The sequence below is a fragment of the Eucyclogobius newberryi genome, unplaced genomic scaffold, assembly GCF_026437365.1.
Source record: "Eucyclogobius newberryi isolate DKJ021-1_F unplaced genomic scaffold, fEucNew1.0.hap1 SCAF_15, whole genome shotgun sequence".
Lineage (NCBI taxonomy): Eukaryota > Metazoa > Chordata > Actinopteri > Gobiiformes > Gobiidae > Eucyclogobius > Eucyclogobius newberryi.
In genome coordinates, this window is record NW_027315779.1 from 27,650,537 (window position 1) to 27,678,430 (window position 27,894).

The 27,894-nt window shown below is 40.5% G+C and overlaps 1 protein-coding gene across 7 annotated transcripts in view; it reads right to left on the reverse strand.

Annotated features, from left to right (window-relative positions):
- The window catches only part of ncam1a (neural cell adhesion molecule 1a), a 527,426-nt gene that overhangs the window by 113,274 nt on the left and 386,258 nt on the right, over positions 1 to 27,894 (reverse strand). For all 7 annotated transcript variants that reach the window (XM_072446942.1, XM_072446941.1, XM_072446944.1 and 4 more), the window contains exons 2-6: positions 15,523 to 15,597; positions 12,015 to 12,224; positions 10,774 to 10,917; positions 4,746 to 4,883; positions 3,701 to 3,818 (exon numbers count right to left, since the gene is read on the reverse strand). In XM_072446942.1, coding sequence (XP_072303043.1) covers positions 3,701 to 3,818; positions 4,746 to 4,883; positions 10,774 to 10,917; positions 12,015 to 12,224; positions 15,523 to 15,597 — 685 coding nt within the window. The remainder of the gene's footprint in view (positions 1 to 3,700; positions 3,819 to 4,745; positions 4,884 to 10,773; positions 10,918 to 12,014; positions 12,225 to 15,522; positions 15,598 to 27,894) is intronic.

The window sequence follows — 27,894 nt, forward strand, 5'->3', positions numbered from 1 at the left end:
CACGCTTTAAACCCTGCGATCATTATAACGGTGCGTCTAACTTATAGATTTTACTGGCTAACGGCCACCAGGGGGCGCTCTAGCAGGAAGCACAAGCGTTTAACAAACTGTAGAAGTAGATGTCAGTGGACAGTGGTCACTGTCCAGGGGACACATCATGTTTTCTATGTTAAGCTTAAAAAACGCTGTGTGTTTTATTACAATCAGACAATCAGATTCATATTCACAGAGAAATGAGTCTAATGAGGAAGTGAATCTAGACACGGCTGAACACAAAGACACACGTGGAGAGACATGTGATATACAGGTCTGCAGTTTAGAACCTTCTGCAGTGAAATGAGACTTTCTTGGCCAGACCTGACTCGTGCATCACTACCGTGGAACAAATTTATGTGTAAATATCTCATGTTACAACGTAACACTCACTGGAGTACGAGCTCAGGAGCAGATGAACCAGATGTGAAGACACAGACACAGGTAAATCAGCTCACGCAGAGTAATCAAGGACAGAGGGGACAGTAGGGACTGCTGTGATGTGTTCATTGTATGTTAAGCTTCAAAATTGTGTGTTTTATTACAATCCAATTCATATTCATTGAGAAATTAGTCTAATTAGACCCACGGTGCAGCGGACCGCAGGTGCACCACGAGAACCCCGGTTCAAAAGACGCATCACTACCGTGTACTATATGTGTAAATATCTCATGTTACAAGGTGGGCACCTGCGGTTTACTGTCAGGTGCGGCCCCCGTATATGGACACATTCTATTTTCTTTGTACATTTTGTGATCATGGCTTTTATTCAGTGCTACTTCACGCTTTTGTCAGCTGAAGGACTGAGTGAAGAAAAAGTAATATTACAGTTTTATAAGCAATGTATGGGCTTCTTAGTAAAATACATAAACACACAGGAAATGTTGACAGTTTTTTTCAAATAGATCTGAAGGTTATTCCTCCCGTGTGAATATGTTTGTGTAAAATAGTGTATTGAATAAATGTCAAAATGGAATAAAACAAAATTAAATTGCGAGTGTTTCTCTTAGGCACTTCTGCGCACTAGACTTTAAGCCTGATTTTCCTCTCCGCGAGCTCGGGGAGGCGTGGCCTGAGCAGTCATTCTCCTAAGCTTATATTTGTTGTGGCATTTCTCATGTCTGTGGGCTCAGTGTGATTCTGTTTCCACTATCTGTCGGGTCACAGTTTGCAACTGTGCAAACTTTAGAAATAGCACAAACAAAACCTACAGCGAGTCATCAGTGCTACATTGACTGTAAAAGGCTCCGTGAATACAGCGCTCTCCTGTGGCCTTCATCAGCATGTTTCTTCTTGCAAATCGTAGCAAAAAATATGTCAAATTATGTTTGTGATCTGCTTTGTGTCATGTCTTTAAATCTTACAAACTATGAGCTTCATAACGAGTTATTTTTCACAATTTTGATTTATTTCCCCTGTGGTAGAATTCTAATTTATTCTGATTTGTTTTATTCCTTTTTTTTTTCAATGGAAAAATAATAATATCTACATAAGAACATAATATATTAGATCTAATTTAAAAAAAAAACATACTTAAAAAACTACCTGTTAATTATTATCTTGACATCCAATGCGTATGTAAATTTTTAGCCAACAAATAAATACATTAAAAGTCAAGTTTTTTACATTTTGAGTGCCTTTATTCCACTGAAAAACACAGAAAACCTGCATATTTTAATACACTCAGATATTTTAAGCAATTTAAATCCAAGCAGGTTTTGCAGAGTCAACATTACAACCCAAACACACAGTAACTATCAATCCTTAACTAGAAATACTGCGACCACTACAGTTTTGAAGACCTCTGCTGCACTGGTGAGGCTTTCAGAAAGTGAGATGCAAAATGCCTCTGGACATTTGCCTCAATGCATTTGGGAAAATATAGAAACTTAAGTTAAACTTTGGGCAGAACTTGTTATAACTGTAACCAGCTGCTGTAATCTCAGTTCATACACACAACTTTGTGTGGGATTAGGAGGATTATGTTTGGGACGTTTGTTTGAAATAAATAATACAATAAAACACTTTTGGACAGATCTTTGAGTTTAAAATACAAACATGTAAAGAGTTTTAGCTTATATATAAATGTGAAAACCGGCTAAATTTTGCATCACACTTTGCCAAAATATTCCATGTAGATTCATGGATTTGTAAGCAGATGAAGTATTTATGTAAAATAAGTTAACATAATTTGATCATTAACCAATCAGGTCACTAGGGGGCAGTATAGGGGACTCAGAAGGAGCATTTTAGGGCCCCTCATCTTTCTCTGTCACAGCACCATCAGTGGAACTCTATTCCCATTAGCATTAGCATTAGCAATTAAAACACATTCATCAAAACTCCTTGTGTTCCAATTGAAAATAGTTGTAAATAAGTTCATTTTTGGTCTTTTTTAGGGCGACAATGTAACATCTGTAACATCTTGCCTTGTGGCTTAATCCGGTGCATTTACAGAATGTTTATTATGAATATACACTGTATGAAATGTGTAAAAATGCTACCAGATAGCGAATAGCACTACATTTAAACACTGCAAACACGAGTATGATGAAGGTTTATGAACACTGCTCCAGATATGTTTTTGATGGGGATAAAACAAATAAATCAGTTTAGAATAATACAGAAACTTTCCGTTGTCCACCTTAACAATACAGCCACTCTACCAACAATATAAAGATAGTCTCTGCTACACCACAGCATATTTTAAAATAGAAGCTCTAATCACAGCCCCTATTTAAAGGTCATTCTCTTTCATTAGACAGTTACACAATACTCTGGGTAGTGGTTTGCCAGTCTGTGCCCGGCTAACAGCAGCACCTGAATCTGCACATATGCCGCTGCTGCTATATAAAGTACACCGTGTACTTAGTGCCATAGCAGCTAGAGAGGGCCAAAGATAAACCCACTGCCACACACACAATGTCCAATCCAATCTCAGACAGTTAGACGGCCTTGGCCACTCACACTAAGAATAAGCAATTCATGGGTCTGACATGACGTAAGCCGTTATGCGTCTGCTTGTGCTCTGTGTGGTGCACCAACAAGTCTCAAAGGAAAAGAACATCCACAAAGCTAGTTTACACATTAAAATAGTGTGTTAATTGTGTGGTTTATGATGCATCATTAGCCTACGACTCCTGACCGAGTACCATATTTTCGGATCAGACAGTCACCTACATAGACACAGAGTTCTTGGAAGCGTCGAGTGTTTGTCCGGGGGTTGTGGAGGTTAGTAAATGTTTGCAGAAGTTAGTTTTGGCAGGTTTTGGCTGCTTTTACTGGTGTCATCTCGACTGGCAGCATCTAAACCCCAAAACTTCGACCTTCTTGAAGCAGTGAAATGCGTTGATTTTGATATTGCATCTCGACTAACAGCCAAGATAGCCCTCAACATATCGTGACAGCCTCAAAATGTTAACAACAACAAAGTCACATGATTGAAACTCGCCAATAAAATGTGTTGTTAATAATGTAAATGAACTTAAGACTATGTTCCTATCTCCTGTCACCTGTCTGTTGCGGTCAGTCTTCCCTTTCCCAAGTTTGTCTCGCTCAAACCTCATGCATTGTTTATTTGAGTCATCATACCTCACTCATGGTGTCTAAATACATTGGAGTTAAAACAGAAAAATTGCTTCCAGGTAAAAACAGAAAAAGAACTTACTGTGCCCAGGAGACAGTGGGTTCAGGGAAACCGTCAGCGTCGCAGGCCAGAAGGGCGGCGCTGCCTTCTTCTGCTGTAGCATTCACCTCCGACTGACGAGGGCGGATGGAGGGCAGGACTGGACAGAAGCAGGACAACAATGATATGCATCTAGAGTTGCAGTACTCTAACAAATATAATTGAAGATCCAGATCAAAACCTTGCTCCTTTTGACTGAGACAATGCATAAAGCAAGAAGGAGGACTAATAATAACCTTGATGTATGTCACCTTTCGCGGAGGTACGAGACAAGGTTGTCCCTTGTGCCACAGCTTTTGATCGAGCGACTGAGCAGCTTGACACATTGTACATTTCTTTACGTAAAAATAAATATTCTGAAACTTTTTTTTGCAAACAATTGAACTTAAAGGCGTAATGGACGATTTTTTTGGCCCAAATATGAGTCTTATTTCCTCGTGGCGTGGACTGCCGATTAGTCCTGCCACGTATCAATCATAGGATGCACCTACTGCTCACCTGCAGCTCGTCCCCATGAGAGCAGCACGTTTCCCCGTGCCCAAGCGCATGGATCTATCATAATATAGTTCCCTCAGTGTACGGGACAAAATTAAGACAGAGAAAGACAGTTCGAGCTGACTCTGAAGAGACGGAAATCTACAGGAGTCGAGAGATGTGATGCGATCCGTCGCGCTAATAAACAAATGCACGTGTGTGTTGTATCAGTCCGCACGGGGGAGTGCGTATGCGTAGTTCCGCCTGAGTTCTCAAAAATCGTCCATAACGCCTTTAAATGACCTGCAAAGTAAGGCTACAATGGACAGAACATCGTCTGGCAATTCAAATCATGAAAATATAGTCAAGCTAACGATTCGAATGGTCTGATGCAAATTTGGTAAACAACTCAAATTGGAGAATGACAATGGGCCTAACAATGTTCTTATTTTATAGTTACCAGCTAAAGCTTTTGTACAAATATGTCAAATGTATTCTGTGGGTGTGGTCTGTTTCGGCTGCCGTCCCTGTTGTGCTGAGATCCAGTGCTTACCGTTGATGACCACTTTGATGGGCCTGAAGTCCAGCTCTCCTCGGGCGATGACGCGGGCTTCACAGCTGTAGAGGCCCTCGTCTCCCTTGTTTATGCCTCGGATCAGCAGGTGCCCGTTGTCTTGCACCTTGAATCTCACTGCCAAGAGCGGGAACGACACAAAGTCAGCTAGAGCTTCTGTTCGGGTGTTCAGGCTTACGTCTAACCTCGCATTCTAGCTCCTTCCATCAATCTAAATGGATCCCAACTCGTATGAAACTTCTCCATTCAATGAAGTGAATGCATGGAATTTGTATTGAATTTATTTCCTTTTTTAAGTATCTTTATGATTGCAAGTACGTTCCAAAGATGAAGGGGTCACAAGGCCACAAGAAAAGATGAAGAATTATTAGTTTGAATGGACATCTTACCATTGTGTCGCATTGGAATGACTTTGGTTCGATGTATTTTTCTTCAATTCAGCAGAAAAATGTTGGCCTAACCTTTTCTTGCCATATATATTCAGAAATCCCTGTGCTTTAAAAGTTTCTTGACAGTGTTTAAATTATTTTCGCTGTTAAGTGCATCACCCGATCTATTGAAGGCAGAAAACTTTCTCCATTCACTTTTTTTTTTTATACTGCTTCCATACGTCATTTAAACGACATCATTGACAGTCGTCTCAAATGAAATATTCAAATTGTGGCATTGTGCATTTATGAATTCGTGGCATCGCAATCGCACCATCCTTTTGCGTTCACACAGTTTTTGTTGGAGCAATAATCGCAGCGCCGCGCGTCATATGGTTAGGTGTTGGTCCGAGGGAAAAAAAAGGAAAATAGGACGTACAGTAAGTTGGAGTGTTTGAGCGAGTCAGTTACAATTTGTGGGTTTTGGAGTGGAAACACATTCTAGGTTGTTGTGACTCGTGGTTATTCAACACATGTGGGTCATATTGAGGTGAAAACATGTGAGAATGAATAGTTTATCTCAAGACGGACCAAAGAACAGGGCCGTTTGTAGTGAAAGGGGGGCCTGAGTATGAGGCTACATGGGGGGCCCTTATGTAACTGGAATTGAAGTCATCTAAAACTGCAAAATTCCATGGCAATAGTCAAAATAAGTCATGTCGTTTTACCCATTATCCACAACGCTTATTTGAATCTTATGGAACACAGGGTAGGTATATGAATATATATATAGTGTCAAAAGGGTTTATGAGATTATGAATTATATAAATGAAGTGACTTAGACCAGTTTCAAAACATCTTCAACATAAAACTACCTTTTTTGTACATTGAGATATTTAAAAAAACATTACCAAACAAATACAGGTGGAAACATGGTGACTGAAGGGTTCTAGATAGATATTATTTACAGATAAAGTGTATTAGTGATGAAAATTAGAATCGAAGAAGCGAATCAGAATCAATTTATCTATTTATATTTAAGTTGAATGTGACAATAAACTAAATTCTATGACTATTTCTATTGAATTCCAAATCTGTTTGTGCAGAAGGTTTTTAGGTGTTTAGGGTGAAAGATAAAAGTGAATAAATCCCAGCACTTATTTTGAAATGTAAACCTTGCATACTTCCTATAGCACTTTTGGTTTATTGGAACGTAGCTCGCAAATTAACCAGGAGGAACGTTGTCTTTTCCAAGATTCAGACACCTTTGAATGTTTGATTTAGAAATAATGGGAATAGTAACAAAATAATAATATGCACATTTTCGATTTTTATTAGTAATGTAAAGGTGGAAAGAAAATTAGCAACATGCTATTGGAGGATATTGTGTGTATGTTTGATGCCTCTTAATCACTGCAAACCAATTTACCCAAAGGTACTAATAAAGACACCGAACCTAAGATAACAGAAAAAATACACAAGGTACTTTTGAGGAACTGCAATATATCATGGTTAGGTGATAAGCTAAAAATATAAAAACAAAATCCAATTTAGCCTGTTTCATTTGAGATATGTTTTAATCCAGGAACCTTTGAAAAGTTAATTTTTGGAATATGATTTTCTAGACGGCATTACATTGCGTTATACTGTGTGCTTTAGTTCTAAAGGTTTAGTTGATAAGTTTAGTTTAAAGAGATTTGGACAGGAGGCAATAGAGGTGGACAAATTAGTTTTATAATTGGATTGCAGAAACTTCACTATAAAATATACGGGTAACTTTAGGCAGGAACATGTATTTGTAGAGCACAATTTGTATATAGAGTACTACGTCTCTCCAAGTCTGGTTAGGATAATATAGATTTGATTAAACAGCTTTGGTGTTTTTGATTGGATGTGGCTTGCAAAGCTCATGCTATTTCGTTTTGAAGTCGGAAAATGGGAAATCGTCGTTTTCCAATTTTGGATTTCTTATTTCAAAATGAAAATCAAATAGCCAGCACGTACACGGATCATTACTGTTTCCTGTTTTCTAACTTGATTTGAAGGTTTTAGAGCGAGACTCTGGAGGTGACCGCTAACACTTTCTCTTTGTTTCTGTGGGCTAAAAACTATTATTTCAGTCTTGTCTGAGTTCAGCTGGAGAAAGTTGTTTTGCATCCACAAACTGATCTGTTGGATGCAGTGACAGAGTGAATCCACTAGTCCAGATTCACCTGCTGACAGTGAAACATAGATCTGATTGTCGTCTGCATAAGACCCATTTTTCGCTGCGTATCAGCTGACCTAACGGCAGCATGTAGAGGTTGAACAGAAGGGGTCCCAGGACTGACCCTTGGGGCTCTCCACAGGTCAGGGGCATGTGGTCTGAGACACAGCTACCAATTTTGACAGCGTACTTTCTGCCTTATAGAAAAGACTTGGACTAAACGTTGAAGGCAGAAGCAGTATCCAATTAAGGCTGCAATTCAATACATTTATTTGGTAATAGATTAAGATAAGATAAGATAAGATATTCCTTTATTGTCCCACATGGGGAAATTTCATTGGTGCAACGCAGGTAGATACAGAGATAGATACAGAAGAACAGGACTTATAGGAAGTCTGAAAAACACTTTCAGTAGAAGATCTCCTATAAATAAATAAAAACTCCCATAGACAAATAAATAAATAAATACATAAATACCATTGCATGTGATCACGACAGTAATTGCACATGAATATGTGTCACGACAGCACATAGATTGCACATGAATTTCACATGAATTGCACATGAATTCCAACAGCAATTGCACATATGACAGAGTTGCACATCAGTATTAGGTTAGGTCAGTATTGCGAGTGTTCAGTACTAACAGTTTTTGTTATAAAGTCTGACAGCAGCAGGAAGGAAAGACCTACGGAACCTTTCCTTCGCACATCGAGGGTGGATCAGTCTCTCACTGAAGCTGCTCTCCAGAGCAGAGAGAGTGTCCTGCAGGGGGTGACACTCATGGTCCAGCATAGATGTGAATCTAGCCAGGACCCTTCTGTCCCCCACCTCCTGCACCGAGTCCAGAGCACAGCCCAGGACGGAGCTGGACTTCTTGATGACTCTGTCCAGCCTCTTCCTCTCCCTCTCTGTGATGCTGCTGCTCCAGCAGGCCACACCGTACAGGAGGGCTGATGCCACCACAGAGTCATAGAAGGTCTTCAGGAGTGGCCCTGTCACTCCAAAAGACCTGAGTCTCCTCAGGAGGTAGAGCCGACTCTGGCTCTTCCTGTACAGTGCGTCTGTGTTATGAGTCCAGTCCAGTTTGTGGTTCAGATGAACACCCAGGTACTTGTATGAGTCCACTCTCTCAATGTCCCGTCCCTGGATGTTCACTGGTGAGGGGGCAGTGGGGTGGCGTCTGCGGAAATCCACCACCATCTCCTTGGTCTTCCCCGCGTTGATGAGGAGGTGGTTCCGCTGACACCAGTCCACAAAGTCCTGCGCCAGTCCTCTGTATTCCGCGTCACCGTCGTCCGTGATGAGTGCGATGATGGCAGAGTCGTCAGAGAACTTCTGCAGGACACAGCTGTCCGTGTCATGTCTGAAGTCTGCAGTGTAAAGGGTGAAGAGAAAGGGCGCGAGGACAGTGCCCTGGGGCGCCCCCACACTGCAGGTCCGAGTGTCAGACACACAGTTCCGGGCTCTCACAAACTGGGGTCGGTCTGTGAGGTAGTCCAGGATCCACTCTGCCAGGTCATACTCCACACCAGCCGTCTCCAGCTTGTCCCTCAGGAGCAGTGGCTGGATGGTGTTGAAGGCGCTGGAAAGATCGAAGAACAGGATCCTCACAGAGCTGCCAGGCTTTTCCAGGTGAGAGAGAGAGCGGTGCAGCAGGGAGATGACGGCGTCCTCCACTCCGATGCCAGACCGATATGCAAACTGCAGCGGGTCCATGGCTGAGCTCACGGTGGAGCGGAGGTGGTCCAGGACTAGCCGCTCCAGTGTCTTCATCAGGTGGGACGTGAGAGCCACTGGCCTGAAGCTGTTGAGGTCTTTGGGGCGCGGTGTCTTAGGCACAGGTACCAGACAGGAGGTCTTCCAGACCTGTGGTACCACCCTCAGCTTCAGGCTCATGTTGAAGACATGCTCCATAACTCCACACAGTTCATCTGCGCAGGACTTAAGGAGCCTGGGGCTGATGCCATCAGGTCCTGCTGCCTTCCTCACTTTAATCCTCTTCAGCTCACTCCTCACCTGTGCTGCTGTGACAGTCAGTGGTTGGCAGGGGGACCGTGTGCTGGGGGGATGGGTGAGTCCAGGCGAAGTGGGGAGCTGATGGTCCGGGGCAGATAAGCAAAGAGGAACAGATGCAGGGCATTGTCCAGCTGTGGAAGAGGGAGCATGCAGCTGTGCAGGGGGAGGGGCGGGTGACCGATCAAACCTCAAGAAGTGAGCATTTAAATCATTCACCCACTGTAGATCCCCCTCTGTCTAGGCAGGGGGGATTTTGAAGCCCGAGATGGTTTTCAGGCTCCTCCACACTCCCTGAATGTTCTTTTGCTGCAGCTGCTCCTCCATCCTCCTCTTGTAGCCGGCCTCAGCCTGCCTGATCTTCCGCCTCAGCTCCTTCTGCACAGTCCTCAGCTCCTCCTTGTTCCCTGACCTGAAGGCTCTCTTCTTCTCCTTCAGCAGAGCCTTCAGTTCACGGTTAATCCATGGCTTGTTGTTTGGAAAACACCGCACCGTCCGGGAGGGAACAATGTTCTCAAAACAGAAGTTGATGTAGTCCGTGATGCACTCTGTGATGGTGTTGATGTCCTCCCCATGTGGGTCATAAAGCTCAGTCCAGGCAGTGGTGCTGAAGCAGTCCCTCAGAGCCTCCTCGCTCTCAGCAGACCACATCCTCACCTCACGGGACACCACAGGCTGCCTGCGCACGATGGGTTCATACACAGGCCTCAGATGTACAAGGTTGTGGTCCGAGCTGCCCAGGGGAGGGAGGGGGGAAGATTAATCTGGTCGTCAAAAGAATCAATTAATAGCAAAGCTGTTTGAGCTGTTTGGATTGCAAAAGGCCCGTTCATGTGAGATCTTTACAAAATAATACATACTTTGATTGAGTGGGAGCTAAAGAGATGCTGCAAGAGAACATCTTCATAGAGTATATATAAAAAAAACAAATTTGTCATGTTTCTTGTGTCGTTTTGGTGTGATTACTGTTCTGTCGGACTCATAAAACTTGTGTAGTTCAGTCAACTACTAAGTTCATTATTACTTCAATAATTCATTAGATTGACTGTATAAGAGGCAGCGACCAGATCGAGGTTAAGATTATTGGTGCATTATTAGATGTTAGAAAAATGAGCATTCAATTCATGGTGAAATAAATGAGAAAAACATGATTAAATACTTCTTACTTACATGGCATCAGTTTTTTTTAACCCAAACTGAATATTGTGCGAGAATTTTGTTTGTTATTTTTGCATTTTTTTCCAGTGGTGTTTTCAACAGATTAGGCAGGCTGTGACTAATGAATTGTGAAGTTGCTACTTGCAGAGACAGTTGGCCGAGGTGCGGTAAGTGGTGGGAGGTGAATCGAGTTATCTGGATGGATTGGAGGAAGCAGCAGGGCAGGACATTAACGGCGCTGTAACTCGATTTTGCTCACCGTCTTTGGCGCTCTTGATGACGTTGAACTTGTATTTCCACACAATGTCAGCAGGGGGCGAGCTGACCACATCACATACCAGGTCGGCGTCGTCTCCTTCGTTGAATTCCTGTGGGCTGGGGGCGTTCTTGAAGGTGATCTTTTCTGCAGAGGACCAAACACAGCAAATCGGTCACTTAATGTATGTGGCAAGGAGAGACCCTCCTTGCCACGGAGCTCAACAGTCGGCAAGGACTTAAGGGAGTAAAATCACCACAGACATCTCAGAAATGTGTTGAGTTCAAAGGCAAAACTAAGGCCAATAGAATATGTCCATTCATTTCTTAGTAATAACGGAAAGTACATGGAATGAAGTCAATCCCTGGAATTTAACACATTTTTGGAATAAAAAAAATAAAAATAGAATTGTACATGAGATATTGTAACATGAGATATTTACACATATACTAACGGTAGTAATGGGTCTTTTGCGGTGCACTTATGGTCTGCTGCGCGTGAATATGAATAAAACACTCATCAAAATATAGAAAACATGACATGTCCCCTGACGTCTTCTTCTACAGTGTGTAAAACGCTTTCGCTTCCTGCTAGTGCCACCCGGTGGCCGTTAGCCAGTAAAATCTATAAATTAGACGCACCGTTGTAATGACCGTAGGGTTTAAAGCGTGGGAGAAAACTAGTGGCTTAAAGTACGAAAAGTACTGTAATCAAAATTTATAACCGCTTTGCAATGAAGTGTAAATAGCTCGAGGTCTATTTTAACAACAAAAATGCCATCAGTGTCCATTAAATACTTTTCCAATGCGGTGGCAGACTTATGACATTATTTTCCTTTCATATTTGAGGCCGACAATCTCTAAAATCTTATCAAATATAGTCCTGGAGACATCGAAAGCCTGTCAGTGATGGTTTCATCCAGGATAGAGCTACATATTGTCCGTCCAGGTTAAGTCCTGGTTCTGTCCCCGCTCGGTCTCGGACACATCTCCAGCCTGATCGCCCTGGGTTAGTTCCTGTTTAGTTCTGTTTCTTGGGCAGTGTATTTCTCCTTCACTGTGGTTTCTCTTTTTCCTTGATGAGAAGTAGGGTCTAAAGCCAATACCAATAACAGTTTCATTGTTGGGATTTCTTACCGTTTCTGTTGGGTCAATTAACACTTTTTGAAGCCATGTGAGGTGACAGCTGATACGAGATTGAGCAATACAAAATACATTGAATTGAAATTGAATTGAAGCCCTTACGGAAGATCTTGACTTGAACGGTGGCCTCGGCCTCCTGCCCTGGAGTCTTGGCCATGCACTTGTAGATGCCGGCGTTGTCCACAGTGGCGTGGTAAATGGTCAGCGTAGACGTGGCCTCATCGTTTCGGCTCACAAAGATGTTGGGGTTGTCCGGTAGAATCCTCTCTCCTTGAGGATTGAACCAGTCGATGTCTTTAGCATCTCCCACTACTGCAGAAAACAAACAAATACATCAATATATATACAGTATAATTTAAGTGACCAAATGTAGGTTGGCAATGTTTGAATGTATGTGTTTCTTGCACCGCTATGATTTAGTTCATCCAGTTTTAGTGGCATATTGTATTCTGAAATAACATTTTTTTCCGCATTATTTAATGCTTTTGTCCTAAAATTACTTTTACTTGAGTAATAGTTTTCCCAAATATTCTTTTTGGGCTTACTTGAGTAATTTCTTGAACCACTACTTTGTACTTCTACTTGAGTTTTTATGTATATTACCTTGAAGTAACAGTATTCTTATTAGAGAAAAATGTTTGTCCACTTGACCCACCTTTGCCAATTCTTTGGAAAGTGGTCAAACACTATATTATTGTTGTTTGTTTATTTCTTAATGTACTGTCACTTTACAATTACAACTCTTGCATTTTACCGTATTTATAATATTGTTTGTTGTGCATTAAAACCACAGTGTTTATTACAGAAGTGAGCCGTCCAAATGGTCCATAAAGCTGTATGTGGTGTAAACGTGTGGAACTACATATAAATACTGTATGTGTTGGGTATTTAATGTTGTACGTTTATTATGTAAAATGTTAAAACGGAAAGAGACTGTAAACCAATTTTATTGTGTTGTTGGAAATTGTCTAAATCCATTTCACGGCTTTCTAAAACTTACTCCTACTACTTTTGAGCAAGTTGGATTTGAAGTTAGTATATATATATTTTGTTGGCTCTTTGAATTATGTCATATCTTAAAAGCTCCTTTTAAACTCTCAACTGATGCTCAGATAAAATACACAATTCAAAGTACCTCCTTCCAACTGCTAGCATACACCCAATGGTCCGTGCACCTCTGGTTGGGAAACGCGGGCTTAGAGTATTGCGGGTAAATCACGTCAGATCATTTTACAACTAAAAAATAAAGCGATTGGATGAAGTTGTTTCATGGCAGCAGCTGGATGCCAAATTCTTCTGAAAATCCACTTTCACAGTTTTGCAGTGAAATTATGCTGGGAGAGATTTGTGCGCGGTGTAATTAAATTGGATATCTTTCTCATTTTGTGGTGCATTGATTGAGGCTGCATTACTGAGGAATGACATTTCGAAGACGAGTAAATGCAAAATGAGAACGGCAGAGACTGAGCTCGGGGATTCCATAAGGACAATTTCATGCCTTTCTGTTCCTACTTTGGTGATATAAGCGTAGTAGATATACAAGTACTGAGTATCCATAAGCAGAATTGGAAAGGAATTATCTTTTTTTTTCTTCATATTTACCATGCTAAAGTGTATGAATTATTCCTCTGAGTAGGCTACATCTATTACGCCAAGTGAGAGACATCTTTCTTTTACTGTATCTGTTCTGGAAATTAAATAATTTGAGGAAAAATTCAAATGCACTGAAAAATCAGATATCATAACTATAACTGTCAAAGTTGATACCTCAACTCGTGCGATTATCATGTCAAATTGACGCTTTAATCACAGTTTGACTCGCGCTCTTTTGGATAATTCCACACATGAAATCCATCAGTCCGACCACACGCACAGAAGTTTGATTTTCTTCACGGCGCCCGCGTTGTTGGGCTCCAGATCTCCGTGGCGTCTTTAGTTCCTTCTGCTGAGCGAAGTAAAGCCGCACCACTCCTCGCCGCTCCGCGCTCGTCGCCATCAGCCGCTGAGTGAGCGGTGGAGCGCGCTGGGAAGTGGTGGGGCTTCGCTACGCGTGGCAGATCGAACCGAAGACTGTCGGAGAGCTGGAGTTGAGCGACGTGCGCCGTGACGGAAATAAAAGCATGTGAGCGCTAAAACGAGTGCAAGGGGCTAAACATGTCACCAAACACTAACCGCACACCTATAGGCACCAGGCCCACACCAGCAGCGCCACCTGTCACCGTAAGAGTCATAATAGCCTGTTATTACACTGATATTACACTGTTGTTACACTGTTATTACACTAGAGTTTGGTCATGTGCATTTACCTGAAATATCTGACAGATTCAACATGAAATACACTGTCGTGCCTAAATTGTAGTTAACTGAATGAAGTATTTAGATGACTTTTAATTGATTGGCAGTACTAATTGTAACATAAGTGATCACTGGAACGGGATCAGATTTTGACCTGTTACTTTCTCGTCTCTGCGTGTCGTTTGTCCTGTTTCCGATCTCACACAAGATTTGTGTTTTGTCTCGGAGCCTCACGTGTGCCTCGGTGTAGGTCACTTCCTTGGTTTTGTCCCGCTCTTTGGTCCATTCGCTTTCATATATCAAACGAATCGCACCTGAGGCTGATGTAATAGCCGTGACCGACATTTCAATCCGACCCAGGCAAACGGCTCCTGATTCAAATCAAACGTGTTTTGTGAATGCGCTCTTACTTTGAAAGGCTGATGGGACAGTAGCCGAAGGCATTTTCACTTAGGGGGAGTTTATATTCATCAACAAACAGCACAGATTATGAATTAATCAGGTTTTTTTTTGGCAATTGACAACCATCCACTAAAGTAACATCAGAGTCTTGTTAGAACTCATTATCAAGTGTAGAACAATGTCATTTTAGAGTCACACTTAGTACATATAACATTAGCATAAAAGCCCACAGTTATGTTATAAAACAAAAAAAAATCAATTAAATGTAGGACAAATAGAACAGCCCACCACTTGACACAACCGTAAATGTGTTTTTTTTTAATACAAAAAGGGAGAAATCTATGGAAATTTGACTTACAGAACTGGAGCATGTTTTAAAGTGGGTGGAACTCTTGAGCACTGTTGCTACAGAAATATAGTGTTCCAGAGAAGTTTGACAACATCTTCATGCTAATTGCACCCTAAAAATAAACATACATCACAGCGATTTAAAATTTTTGTTGTTTTGATGTTTTTTTATTCACCTGCAATAGCCAATTTAATTGAATTTTTGAAAAACGCCTGGAAAGCACTTTTTACAATATTAACTAAACCACCAAAAAAACAAAATGATTAAAAAAAAAGATCACTGGATTTTACTCTTTAAAAGTAATCAAAATTAGGGTGAATTACTTTTATTGTATTATTTTTTCATCAAAAAGTAACTTGTTGATTTTGTATGTGCTACTTTCACACGGGTACATTTTTGCTCCTTAAGTAAAAAAAAGTACTTCTTCCACCTCTCAGTTGCCATCCCTGTGTGGCAGTTGCAGTAGTATTTATAGTTTCAGTACTGTAGTCGCAACAACAATCATATAACAGTCGTACCAATCTCGCGCTCCTTCACAAGTATTACTCATATTTCAGGACTTACCTTCACAGATGAAGAACTTGGAGTCTCCCAGGCTGATCTCGCCTTGTGCCGGGATGATATTCACCTGGAGGGCCGCTGGAAAAACAGAAACAAAACACGCATGAGCCCAGGGGGAATGGCCAAAGGGGGAACAAGCGCACAGCAAAATCCAATTGCTTTCTCTACCCAAACGTACAGCAATTTCCCAGACAAACCTTCCATAAACGGAATGCTCAGTGCTCAGTAGAGGGGAAAATGTATCGCGGCAAGCACATGTCGAAAAATAAAGCTGGGAATTCAAGCGGGAATACTGTACGTGTCCCTACCGCCTGTAACTGTCAGCCAATCACAACCTGCTACCTTCAACTCCCAACCAATCCCCTCTCAAGTCATTCAGATACAGTATGAATGTATTTGATGGCTATCAATGCTAGCATGACTACTTTTAGCATAGACCCTTTTGTAAACAGCACGTTAGCGTTTTAAAGGCTAGCACTGTCCCATGCATAATTCTAATATAGAGAGTTAGCGTTAGCATCACAAACTATGTAAAATTAGGGCTGTTTTAGCGCATGACAACTATTCGACTACACGTGAGTAACACCAGAGCCTCATGGGCGTTGTAATTAGCATACATGCTAACGATCAACTAATTGTACTGAAAAAAAACAAAAATCCAAATCCCGGAAACAATTCACACCAAAATATATATGTCGAAAAATAAAGCTGGGAATTCGAGCGGGAATACTGTACGTGTCCCTACAGCCTGTAACTGTCAGCCAATCACAACCTGCTACCTTCAACTCCCAACCAATCCCCTCTCAAGTCATTCAGATACAGTATGAATGTATTTGATGGAAATACGTGAAACTCCTCTTTGTTTTTCCATATTTTTAAAGACCAGACTTAGAATCAAAATGCTCAGCTATCAATGTTAGCATGACTACTTTTGGTATAGACCCGTTAGCGTTTTAAAGGCTAGCACCATTCCATGCATAATTCCAATAGAGAGTTGGCGTCAGCATCACAAACTATGTAAAACTAGGGCTGTTTTAGCGCATGACAACTACTCGACCACACAGGAGTAACACCAGAGCCTCATGGATTTTTCACGTTACCAATTAGCGCTGTAATTAGCATATAGGCTAACGCCCAACTAATTACACTGAAAAAAGAAAAAAAAAATGAATCCCCGGAAACAATTCACACCAAAATATATAGCGGGCCACAACAGTTTGACAACGTTAATTTAGCTTGAATTCATCAAACACAACAAATTCTACAAACACGACGGAACTTCACAAACGCAGACAGAACTGTGCAATAAGGTTTGTTTATTTCATCTTTGATTTAGAACCAAATCAAATGTCCCTCACCTCAGACCAACAGAGGTTTGTACTTTGTTCATTGATTCTGCTGAAATACGTGATGTTCTTTTCAGTCTCGTGTGATATTTACTTTTGGTTTGATACAGACGGCCTGAACTAAATCAAATAAAAAGAGCTTGAATTCGTACGCACGTTCTTATCCGAATACTCAGGGATTAATTATTGGCAACTCCAAAGAATATGAACATAGCAGTCATTTTCGAAAGAGGAGATCAATACATATAATTCCATTCTTTAGAAGATTCCTGGCAAACCAATAACAGCTCCATGGAGACAAGCAAGTAGAAGATAATTCACCATAAAATAAGAACTCAAGTCAAATACCAATGTGAAAAAATCAAATAAAAAGAATCTGTTGAACCCGCGTCGCTGAAAACAAGGTCACGGCCCCCTCTCGTGTTCTTTATTACTCGCAACGACGGACATCGGCGCGATGTAACTCAACGACAAAAGCAATCTCCCTGAAGCGCACAAGTGTCTGGACAGGTGTTGACGAAGCGCTTATTGGAATAAATGGAGATTCATTGGAGCTACGAGCTGATAGAATAATGCTTCTGCAAAGTGCTGTTGAGTGGCGGAGACATGGACACGGCATCAGTGCAATCATAAGACAGGAGAGTAGTTCCACAGATGGACAAGGAGTGTGCAAAGAGGACAATACAGGTGCGAAGACATCTAAAGCATTGGATAAGGCAAGGCAAGTTTATTTGTAGAGTACATTTCATACACAAGGCAATTCACACAACAGGAAAAATGCATTAAAATCACAAAGAAATGTCAGAAACAGAAATACAATAAAATTAACTAAAGTTTTAGAATTGTAGAGAATTTCTCTAAAGAAAGACCTTTTCATTTGAATACATTTAAAAGGTGCTATTTTTAAGCTAAAATTCAAAGGTGTAGGGTACTACCTCAAAATAGTCCCAGATGCATATTTTAGTATTTAAAATAAATAAACAAATAAATAAAAATGAAATAAATAAAATAAATAAAATAAATAAAATAAATAAAATAAATAAAATAAATAAAATAAATAAAATAAATAAAATAAATAAAATAAATAAAATAAATAAAATAAATAAAATAAAATAAATAAAACAAAATAATAATAATACATAAAATAAAAGTCATATGCGCATATACGATCTACACATTTTGAATAAAGCCATAACGTGGAAACTGCCAGGGAAAGATAATTTTATCCAATCTGAAACGTTGGATAGAACGCTGTGGAAACAATTCACTGTATTAATCCCAGACAATTGTTTCTCTGTCCTGTCTCTGTCTCTGAGTTCTTTGTTCAACATCAGAGTGAGGGAAAGACACTTACACCGACTGGGCACCTGATGTGAGGCGGGTCCGGCGTGCATTCTGAGCCGGTTTATTGCAGATTTCACCAACTGCAGTCCGCTAATTGACCGTCACCGTGCAGAGTCACATGGATTCGCGGGAGGACACTCGTCTAGTGACTTGAACACCGCTCAAGACTGCTGCGGTGTCCGGGAAACATAGACTTCTTGCCATTTCTTTTCGTAGATCTGTGCTGTGTGCTGTCTTCATCTATTTATAGAATCTTTTGACAGCCGCAAACCAGAAGGTCCGCTGTTAGCATGCTAGATGTTCATTTCTAGCATTACGACGATGGCAAAACTGGTTATAAACTCATCGTGGTGAATTATTAGGATACTTGTCATGTGTTAAAGAAGGGTCCATTTATTTAAATTGGTTTACAGTGCCTTTAAACCCAATGATGAAGAAAGTTCACTGGTTATTGCAAAAGTAAAGGTCTTGATTTCAATACAATTTACTATGTGACACACTTCCTGCCTCAATCGTGCATCAGTCGCAAGCTGGTTTAGTCACAGATGCACAAAAACGTGGTTGCGATTGTCTCTTCATTTAAGACCAGGCTTAAAACGTTTCTCTTTGAAATGGCTTATGATCAAAAAAGTAAGTTTAGCTAGTTTCCCAGCCACTAGGAGCAACTATGCAGGGGAAAAGTATGGCAGATGGGGCACTGTCCTCTGCTTCTTACTACTTTCCCAATAAATAACATCCAATATTTTAGTGCACCGTGTCAGTTCATTGCTTCTTCACATGTTCTCTCTTTTTCACACTTCAATCTGGGGACTGCTACTGTCCAGATGCTCTCCTCCTTGACCATTTCTATCTCCACAGTCTATCTGCAACTGAGTGCCTGGACAATCTGCAGTATCTAGTACGTGATTCTCCCTGAAGTTTCTACTTTTTCCTTTTTTTTTTTGTAGTTTTTCCTCGCCAAGACGGAGGGCCAATGACAGTGGAGGCTCCTGGACAGTTACCTATTTGCTTAATTCCTGTGAACGTTGTTTAACCTGCTAATTACTGTTTCATTTGTTTTGATCCTCGACTTCTTGTTCGTTCTCGGGCTTTCTGTTTGGACGCCACAAAAACAAATTGAATTAAAGAGTACGTCAACAGTGTCTCTGAATATACCGCTAATTTCTCACTGGCAAACCACATTCGTGCTTATCGTGCCAATGATGGAGGTGTCTTGCCCAATGAGATGCAAACAGTACAAACAAGGCAATTGAAACCTTACAAGCCGGTAGTTCCCGCGCGCCCATAGTGATGTAAAAATAAACCTGCACCCCATACGGACTTACTTATCTTGGCGTATGAAAAACGACTCAAGGTTGCGACGGCAAGATTGACTTTGACAGTGTTTTTAAAGGCACCGTATGACTCATCTACTCTCGCCTTCCTTAGCTCCGCTCCTCTCGGCAGGTGATGAAGTCTAATGCTCTTTACCAGCAAAAATCCCACACCCATCTCTAATGCTAGTCATCTCTCAGGATCAGTCCGAGCGCCGGTGACACATGCTTCGGGCGGCGAGTGGTATTACTGCCAAGGGAGCACAATGAAAGACGGGCTGCATGCTGAGGACATCGATGAGACGATTAATAGGAGAGATGGAAAAGTTGGAATTTTATTCCAGGAGGAAAAGTGGGTTGAAATAATGTGACGGGTTTCAATATAAAAGTCGTATCTCATTTTGAAAGTTGTAATAAAACAGGCAATGATCTGGAAGGAATTTCGGTATTGCTGGTTGGAATGAGGTTATAACTGTATTCAGAATAGGGCTGTGCTAAAATATCCAAATATTGATGTTTGTGATACTAAATTTGGTGATGCATCAATATTATGTGACGCTGTATCGATATATATAACGTACATTTTGAAAGAAAATTATTCTATGCAAAATTATTTTATGATCTCTCCCCCCACTGGGTTTTTGTACTTTTTACTTGTTGAGATGAAGGGTCTAAGGATGCTCTGGGACAGTAATCCATTTGCTAAAATTCCTGTGAATGTTTGTTAGTCTGCTTCTCTGTTATTTGATCATTTCATTTTTTGATTTTCTAACTTTCTGCAGGAAAAATCAACAGTTTTGTGCAGCCCTGATTAGTGGACAGCACAGGAGATCTCCAGATCTCTAAATTTGATGTCAAAAACAGGGGCAATATTATAACTATTATTTTATATATATTTCCTTATTTTTTTATGCAATGCTATTTTAATAGTGTTCTTTTCTGACTCTACCACCTAGGATTAAAATGAGTCACTTTAGGCAAGAGTTATGGATGCTTAGCCACTTTCAAGCATGCTATTGTTGGCATAGGGTGTGTATTTGCTCTTTTATGTGTCTCTTGTCTGCACCCGGATGATTGATGTGTGTGTGTAAAATCCATGCTTGTTTTTTATTCCCTGTTTTCACTGTAACAGCTGCCATGGGACTGCACATGAAAAATAGCCTTTTGGCTAATCCTGGCATATTTACAGGCCTACTGTGTCCGTTTGTCTCTTACACATCCACAGCATGATTTTGGTTCAAAGTTTCCCTGCAGAATGGTCAGAGGAGGCGGGTCACCAAACTGGGAGAGTTGTGTTTTCTGAGGCTCAGAAGGAGTTGACCTCCTAAACAGGATTAATGAAACAAGTGTGAATGCAATAGTCAAATGCATCTGATTTTCAATAACATGATATGATTGAATGTATGTTGTTTACTCATAATAGACAAATATTTAGTTGTAATCATCTGGACAAAAAATAGACTCATCCAAGAGTCATTTTCAATTTGTGGATCTAGTCTGAGAACCTGGATATTTATCCTTCTGTGAGTGGGATCTGTCCACCGGGTGGGACCTCCTGATGATAGCCTGTCCTGGTTATCTACGGTATTTGCACTGTTTTAAGTTTCACCTGACACTAAAATTATTTTTCCCCGTAACAGCCCTGTAATGGGCCAGATAAATCCTGACTGCAGTTCCCTGTGAGTATCAGATATCTGATTGGCATCAGACTGGTCAGGGTTGAAACCGCCCCTTCAAAATGGGCTTTAAAATGCTGATATTATGGTTAAGTTGAAGCTTAAACCTCCATTTCTGTTTAAAGAGGGATTCTCTTTTTTTTAACACAAATTGCCTCCTTAACTCCTCCTTCAAACCATATTTTCTTCTGCTTAGAATCTTCAGCTCACTCAAGAGTGGTTTGTGGCTTGAAGATGAAGATGCACGGCGCTCAGTTGTCTGTGCTGCGTGTCTTTTGTATCGATACAGCCTTTTGTGCCGTGGCTGTTTAGTCTCACGTGTAACGCTCTTTACAACTTACTCATCATTACAAAGTTACAAACTCACAGTTTCCCGCTTTTCTTTCGTTTTCAACAGGCATCTTAAGTGATACAAAGACCTCTACAGTCCTAGAACTCCTCTTCTCCGTGCCACGCCTCCTGCTGTGAAGTATTTTTATCCACCCTGATCTAATTTTAAGGCATTGACAGACACAGGAGAGCACCAGAAGGTTCTATTGATGTTCCAACTTGAGAGGGAGAGATCCAACGGTGGCAGACAGCGGCACGTCTCCTCTACTTCACACCGAGCCACCGGGTGTCAGCGCTGCGCACAACCCCTCCCACAACTACCAGCTTCGGGAAAAAAAACATCCTGGGTCGGCATTGCATCTTCAAACACCCAACTGGCATCTGTTAAGTATCAGACAGGACTGTGTTTCATAATGTGAGGAGAGAGGAAAAAAAAGAGCCTTTATACAGTACCTAGTCTGTGAAACACTTATGATTTCACAAAAAACTGGACCTTTGTGTCGACAGGAGAGATGTTAACATTAACCGTTTTTTCAATTACTGCGATTATTTATAGCCATGGAGCCCAAAGCGGCCACTCAGCGCGACTCGGAAACCACAGAACTCACAAGCTCGAAGGAGGCGAGAGAGCGAGGAGAAGAGGAGGAGACAGGTAGTGCCAGAGCATAATCTTACTTAACATTGTTTTTATTCTTCACAAATCTGTTTGTTGATGATGTGGGCCAAAGGAAAGTGACTATCTCAACGTCTCAAGCCCCGCCCCCTGAACGTTACCATGGAGCTATAACACTTAAAAGAGCTGCAATGAGAGGCCAATAAGCATACAATTATATTATTTAATGTATTTGTGGCCATTATATTCCATTTTTTTTAAATTATCTGCTGTAATAATTGGTAGGCAAATATACAAACAAATGTAAACATAAAAAAAATACAATATAAATGTTTCCTTTCTTTTTGCTGATAACAGTGATTAACCGCAAAATCGCGATATTTCTCCTCGATAATCGCGACTCTAAAATGTGACACCGTTGACACCCTCAGTCGACACCGGAGCGGAGACGTGGAGAAGGTGGCGCGATACAGTAGCTTTTGTCGTCTCATTGTCATGCCGTGTCAGAGAATATTTATATATGGAGAAGGCTGCCAGGGTCTACTGTGCCGGGAACGCTTGTGCACTCTTGACAAGTTTGCCATCCCACTTTAAAGCAGGAATATTTTGAGAGAGCGTGAAGTTGACACGAGGGTTGTGTATGCGTGCGGTGGTGGTGCCTTAAAGCTCTTTCTATATTTTGACATTGGAAGTTGCTGCTGAAAACACTATAGAAAACCCAGTGTTTCAGAGGAGAGTGAATATTAAGGATTCACTCCAGGAATAAGTTCTCAGTGTTTGTGTCATATATTTTTTGTACTTTTTATTTTTATTGCTTTGTGTTGTTTGCACCAAAGCAGACTCCAACTGAATATTGTATGTTGTTGGCCTGTGGTCCTCAAACACAAAGTACCACCTAAGAAAATATATCGCCTTCAGAGTACCACTAGATCTAAACCAGGACTATTCTAGGTCGAAAATAAGCTAATGCTAAACCAGGTCCCAAAACTCTTGCTATACTAGTGGTAAACAACGACTAACCCAAAGGAGGACACAAATGTAGGAATTTTAATACAATGTTGGGAAGAATACTTACTGAATATCTGCATTAACATGTATTTTGTAGCGTAAACTGTTACATGGTCCAATAAGAGTGCTGTATTCTGAATACATTTAAGTTGTATTATCCTATAGTGTAAAAAACACGTTTGTTGCACCGTTTGCTATGCATTTTTATCACCAGCTAGAGGGAATAATGGCACCTCAAGAGCAGTATTTTCTTTTTTTCTCACACTAACAGGTGCAGTTTGAAGCCTAAATTGCATGTATTCCTTTGAGTTTACTGACTGTATTCTGAATACTACCAAATGAAAGAGTGCTGAACACACACGCGTAAAGGGATATTAGTATTCTGAGTGTATTTAGGTACTTTAGCAGTTCCTTGATGTTCTCGGTGTTTAGTTTAGTTTTGTTCAAGCTCCACACTATCAAAGCAGAAGGCAAGTAGAAAGTAAATTGCTCTGTTCAAGTGAAGCCAAGAATCAAGTGATACTTAAAAACTTTGAAGATCTTAATCCTTTGGAGCATATGCTGTTACATGATTAAAGTGAATTATTTCAAATGGCCTCTATTGTTCTCCATGATTAAAGCGTTTCACCTTCGAAATACACAAGTAAGAGCAGCACGTTCGACTGGCCTGACCTCTGCCTTCTATTGTCCTGTTCAACAGAAGGCTGCTTTTTACAATATATATATACAATATACTTTTGAGGCGCAGAGAGGTTATGTTTTCTGTCAATCTCAAATAAATCTATAATAAATACACCTTCAATAGCCTTAGTAAAGCATGAACAAAGACAACATTTCAAATGAACATATAATTTATTAAGAATGATTCAGGCTTAGTAACAATTTAAAAAAGCAGTAACTAATCTTAACCCTTTACTAACTTCTTAGTAAGCCTGAATCAGTCTTTGTTCATGATTTATTATGGCTAATTATGGTTTAGTTATAATAATAAAAAAGAAACCAGAAATAAATAAAATAAAAACAAAAGTAGTAATAATTTGCCACAGTTGCCGCTTAGTTTTAACAGTCAAAAGAAATATCCAGCTTTGAGGATAGAAAAAATGTAATTCAAGTGTCACGTTATTATGTAATAAAACTCAGTGGTGGGCCGTCAGGACCAGCAAGGCCTTCTCTGCTAGCCTAAACACAATCAGAATATTATATAAAAATATATATAATAATGTAATAAATATTTGTGGGAAAATATTATTTTCCCAATCTAAAATCTGCCGAGGCCTTCAGACTCAACAGAGCTGGTGCTTGTAGCTTATAGTAAATGGAAATGAAAATGATGGCCGCGGCGCGGACCACGCTCGGCACGGACATCACGCGGCACGGACCACACGCGGAAAATGCGCAGAGAACGAGCGGACAACGGCAGGGCACGGAGAACGGCACACAGAACGCCCGAAGAACGAGCGCGGACAAGGTAAAGAGACGCCTGTTTAAACGTCTAGAGCCATGGCATCATAATGATGGTAATATGACGGTAATAAGAGGTGGATTTATTCGGCCACTGATAAAACTGTAACTGTAGCTGTAACAGCTGCATTAACATCTTGAGACTAATTATTGCAAATTTCAGGTTTTAATGACCCACTGACAAATTACCAAATGCCATGGTAATAGAATGGAAAGAGCAGTATAACGATTGAAAAAATGAGGGTGGATGTAAATCAAATGGCTGGAGCGGAAAACAGGGCTGTAAATACAATTGTCCTTTGTTATAACACTATTACTATCATTTTATTACTGTTCACTTAAGTACAATACAAACAATTTCCTTTATTTTTACATATCATGGAAAACACAGTTCAACACACATTTTGTAATAATATTGTCATAACTGAATTGTTACATAAGGAATCAGATCATTACAAAATGTGGTTTTATTACAAAAAGTGACAATTTCATTACATTTTGGGTTGCTGTTACAATTGGCAGCTGTGCATGGTTGTCTGCATAAAAAACATCTACCTGGAAACAACCAGTCGGTGCTAAAATACCCATCCTCATACTGCTGATAATCTATACATCGCCATGGAAAGCCCCGGAGTGTTTGCTATATCACCACATGACACTCCTAAAACAGCGTATCCATTTCCTCGCCGATAGCGACGCTCCAATCGGGCTCCGGACCTTCAGTAAGACAAAGACTACCGCGTGCTAATCAACTGATGCTATCGCTAATAGCACAGTGAAGCTATAGCGGGGCAACAACAGCTATTCCCAGAGTGTTATAGACTATAAATATATATGTGTGGCCACTTGAGAGTGTTTCCCGGCAGATGAAGTGTCGGTTAAATCCCATGTATCAGGGAAAAGTGTGCCGACGACTCTGCTAAAAGCTCAGGTAAAAAGGAATCAAATGTCAGCAGGAGCAGCCGGCGAAACGGTGAGGAGAGAGTGAGTAGGATTAAAAGAAAGCACAGATGTATTAGTTAAATAGTTAAAGCCTTATGTAACGCTTTGGATGAATGGTTGAGGGAAGAAACTCACATCAAACCTGTGTATCTGCTTGACATGGTATTTATTTGCCTTATTGTGCCATAGTATGTCTTTAGACGTTGCTGTAAAGCATTTATTCTGCATCTCAAAAAGGTACACAGTGCAGCTTTAAAGGACACACATTATGCATTATTTGTTTGATTGTATGTTATTGGCCTTTAAAAATGCTTTTGAGTAGCTTTTTTTTGAATATTTCATCTTTTAGAACTTAAAAAAATTGGTGGATTTGGTGTCAGCACTCCATCTACTGGCAGCAGAGGAAATCACCATGGGGAAAGCAAAACAAAAGCTAGCTTACCTCGACATGCTAATGTAGGCACGCAATGGCAATGGATGTGATTTGCCGGCAGAAATGCTCAGAATGAGTCTGGTGATTATTTATGGACTTCTAGCTATGATGTCAGAAATCTGGGAAACTTGAACTTTGAGAGCTTTTTGAAGCTCTGAAGTAGAGGTTTTAACGAAACTGGTGTGAATGAAGCTAAATGCATGTATTTGATGAGGGAACAATGTTACAACATGGTGAAAAGCTCAAAAAAGTAAGTTTAGCTAAATATATGCCTTATATATTTATCTATTTCTCAGTATTATTTACATATGTAACACTGTAAAAGTGTAAAAACATTGTAATGTAAATTGTGTAAAACATTTGCTATGTAATTTTTTACCTTGGAGCTATATTTTTCTGCTAGGGATTTAATTAAAAAAGAACAATCATAGTCGGATGAATGATTTGCATACTTGGAATCTAATGCTACGCCAGCTCAGTTACGGCATCTTAAAAACCATCAAAAATCGATCAAAGTTCTCCAAATGGACCCAAAACAACCTCTGTGTCACCTTTCAGACAAAGCGTTTGGAGAGCAGGATTCGCAGGCGGCAGAGTGAGGGATGTTCCGCAGTGAGCTCAGATAAACAGCCTAGATCTATCTTCTCTGTGACAAGTGCAAAGTCAGGACACAACCTCCAACCTCCAGAAGTCTGAGCTCGCTTCTTTAAGGCCAAACTGCTCCAATCTGCACCTATATGTTTTCAAATTGCATTCGATCAACTTGGGAAAATGACTTTGTTTCCATGGACACCAAACATCTGATCATCATCTGATATCTGGAATCATCAGATTATTGATATGTCATGTAAACGTTCCATCTGATGAGCGTAATCTGGAACATGATGAATAAAAGGGCAAACTAATGTGGAGTTATTTAAAAAATCATTGTACTTCTTCCAAATTCAACACTTTACTTCCCAAAAAAATCATTCAATAACTGACACGTGTCACTGGGTGTTTTTGATGATCAGATTTCTCTTGTGCTGCAAGCAGATCTAATTTGGCCGTGTGTACCTTCAAAGGCGGTTACATAAAGTCCTTGGATGAAATACTTGGACAAAAAACGCTCCCCAAAGTTCCTGCTGACCTTGGTTTGCCCAGCCATGAAAAGCAACAATCTGGAGGTTTGTGAATGTATCAGCGTGGAGGACTGTTGTTGAAGAGTGCATCTCTGCAGAGGACAGGTGCTCATGTTCTTGTATGAGGCTGCAGTTATGTGTGTACTCACTCATCTGCCCACTAGAGGCACAGGCCCACCATTATCATGTGTTTTGGGCTGAGAGCACTGCAGACTGTTGCCACCCCATTTGACTTCACAGCAATATTAGAGTATTTGGGCCTCAAAGCTCCTTTCATAGAGACAATAAATGGATACCTTTGGAGTATAGGATTGATTGTAGGTGCAGTCCCCCCCCCCCCCCCCCCCATTTTTCTGTTTGTTGTGTTTTTCTGTTCTGTTTTGTATATTTAAAAAAAAGAAGAAAAAGACAAGTCAGAGATTGTTCCAAAATGACTATGGTGAAGATTTAACCAGGTAACCAAGTAATAAGAAGAAACATTATCTGAAGAAATATCATTTCAATAACTCCTGCTATACTCCACAGTTTTCTTTAGCATAGCCTCTTGTGTTATCTATCCTAAACACTGTAGTCGACCAAAGATATCCTTGGACGACTAAAGACTATGGGCTCAAGCAGTTTATCGTTTTTCCCATTGAATTGGTCAATTTTGGTGTCTTTGGTGTCCAACATTTCACCAATTTGTGCCAATTTTTTATATATATTGGAAGCAAACACATTCTTATCAACTTCAGCTCAGCCAATATGGACATGTCATTCCGCTTTTAAAAGCCCAGAACAAGTAGAAT